The 2,634-nt window shown below is 57.9% G+C and overlaps 1 protein-coding gene across 1 annotated transcript; it reads left to right on the forward strand.

Annotated features, from left to right (window-relative positions):
* Positions 1-365: 365 nt before the first annotated feature.
* Positions 366-2,400, forward strand: LOC136472745 (probable transcription factor MYB58). The gene is made up of 3 exons (XM_066470459.1): positions 366-682; positions 896-1,154; positions 1,505-2,400. Exons 1-3 carry the CDS (start codon positions 477-479, stop codon positions 2,057-2,059), a joined length of 1,020 nt encoding a protein of 339 aa, XP_066326556.1. The 5' UTR covers positions 366-476; the 3' UTR covers positions 2,060-2,400.
* Positions 2,401-2,634: the final 234 nt, after the last annotated feature.

The following is a 2,634-nucleotide window of genomic DNA, read 5'->3' on the forward strand; positions in this document are numbered from 1 at the left end:
TCGTTTATTTAAATCAGTTTTAAGGCAATGCTGAAACAATACTGTTCTTCCGATCTGTAAGGAGAATTTTCACCTGAATTTCTTCCAACTGAATTGCGTATTGGCGTTTGAACATATAGCGTGACCGGGGCGTGGACTAGGACTAGGAGCGGTTACAGTGTCCCGAGGGTGCTGCACACGGGCAGAGAAGAGCGGAACCGGCGGCATTCGCGAGTTCAAATCAACGCTCTGATCGAAATCCGACGGCTGATATGAAGACAGGCGGCCTCCGGGCCCACGAATCCACGTACTCCTGCTGAACACAAGATCATTTCCCACTACTCCCTCTATTGTCGGAAGCGTGGGCGTTCGTGTTCGTGGGCACCGGCCGAAGCCTGACGCGCGGGAGAGAGGGCACTGGTGGGCAACTACAGGGCAAGACAGGGAGACTAGGAGAGAGACCGAGCCCCCTGCCCGGCGGCGAGCGAGCGAGGACGATGAAGCCCGGCGGCGGTGGTCGTGAGTTGTCGGCATGGGTGAGGAAGGGCCCGTGGACGGCGGAGGAGGACGAGGTGCTGCGGCGGCACGTCCGCGAGAACGGGCCCCGGGAATGGAGCTCCATTCGATCCAAATGCCTGCTCCCGCGCACCGGCAAGTCCTGCCGCCTCCGCTGGTTCAACAAGCTCCGCCCGGACATCAAGAAGTAATGCACGCATGCTCACCCTGCTCCTCCTTCGCTTCCTTCTCCCTCTCTTTTCTTCCCAACCCGGCAAGCATGTTGGTTACGCCGCCGCTCTTCTTCGTTCTTCCTCATGCATTGCCCTGTTGACGGTTCTGCATGGACGACGGGTGAAGAACTGCTGTTCAGATACATACCCAAAACTGATGAAGAACTGATGCCGTTTCCTGTGTGAAGGGGCTGCAAGTTCTCGGCGGAGGAGGAGCGCGTGGTGATCGACCTGCAGGCTCAGTTCGGCAACAAGTGGGCCAGGATCGCCACGTACCTGTCCGGCCGCACGGACAACGACGTCAAGAACTTCTGGAGCACGCGGCAGAAGCGGCTGGCCAGGCTCCTGCGCGCGCCGGCGCCCCGTCGGAGGCCCGGCGGCGGCAGCGGCAGGCAGAGCTGCGGCGGCGCCTCGTCCTCGCACGCCCGTGCCTCGACCGCTCAGAAGGTGACTTTGATTACTGCCTGCATTATTATCTGTTTGTCTCTCTGAATTCTGAATTCTGATTATTCTGAAGTGGAGTAGCAGACTTGTACGTGTCTGATTGATTTGCAGCATTGCATTTCTGAAACAAATGGCTTCTTCTGAACTAGTACGACTATAGCCAACAAGCAGTTGTCTTTCTAACAAATTTATTCTAGTATATGATTTTCTGAAAAATGTTTTTGTTCATGTTTCCTTTGATCAGCTTCTAGTACGGTACCATTTTCTGAAAAATGTTGCGTTTATGTTTGTCAACTCAAGTCTCGACTATGACACATCTGACAACTGAAAGTCTGAAACCTTGCGCATTGCAGTTGCAGCTTCTCTGTCAGATCCCGTGCCAGGACATGATCCCCATCCAGGAGACGAAGCCGCTGCTCCACACCGGCGGCCAGAGTAGCAGCAGGCGGGAGGACCAGGAGCCACGCCCACGCACGGTGGCTCTCGCCATCTCGCTGCCCACGCACTCCGACAGCGCATCAGAGTTCGGTTCGTCCGGTACCACCCCGACGGCGGCCACTCGTCTGCTCTCATGCGGCGGCGGCGGGAGCCCGGCCTCCGGCGTCGACCCGCTGGTGTTCGTCGACCCCGACGACGACGATGCCTTCTGCCCGGAGCCGCTGGCGGTGGTGCCGCCGAGCCCGTTCTTCGGCATGGACGAGGAGTACGTGGACTTCGGGTCGTCGATGCACCAGGGCGTGCGCTTCGACGACCTCACGCCGGAGACGCTCGACTTCTTCGGCCTCCCTCCGTCGGCTCAACCGTACAGTGACTGGTGGTACTTGCAAAGAGTGACTGGTGGTACTTGCTCTCAGTTTTTGCGGAGAGTACTACCCCCCAATGTACGTCTTGTTCTGCCTGATTTGTAGCGTTGTCCTCTGACCTGCACGAACCATGCTAATGGTCAGTGTTTCAGTCCGATGTAGTATGAACTAGAGTGCCAGATGTTTTATGAACTAGAGTGCCAGACTGTTGTTCAAGTGTCCAACAAGCTTTTGCGTTTTTGAAATTGTGTTCAGTCCTTCCTGTTAATCTGTGAGCTGTGCTTCAGCATTTCTTAGGGGCCGTTTGGTATGGATTCTTCGACGGCTCCTGGAGCTGTTTTTCGGCTCTCTCTACCAAACGGCAAAAATGAAAGCGCTCTTGCGTGAAGCTCCGGAAATCGCGCTCAGACAGACGGCAGGCGCGAGGTGAAGCTGGAAATAGGCAGCTTCCGCCGGCTCCCTCTGACACCACGCGGGCCCGGACTCTTCTGCCCCGGTGCGGGGAGGCGAGGCTGCACCGGCGATGGTGAGGCAAAGCGCAGATGCGACGTCGAGGTGAAGGCAGAGCGTGTGTGCGCTGGCGCGTCGGTGAGGCCGTGCAAGTGCACGCCGGCGAGGAGTGCGGGCCGCGCGAGCGTGCCGAAGAGGAGGGGCCCGGCAGCCGGCGCAGCTTGGGAGGA

Source organism: Miscanthus floridulus, chromosome 8 (assembly GCF_019320115.1).
Source record: "Miscanthus floridulus cultivar M001 chromosome 8, ASM1932011v1, whole genome shotgun sequence".
NCBI classification, from domain to species: Eukaryota; Viridiplantae; Streptophyta; class Magnoliopsida; order Poales; family Poaceae; genus Miscanthus; species Miscanthus floridulus.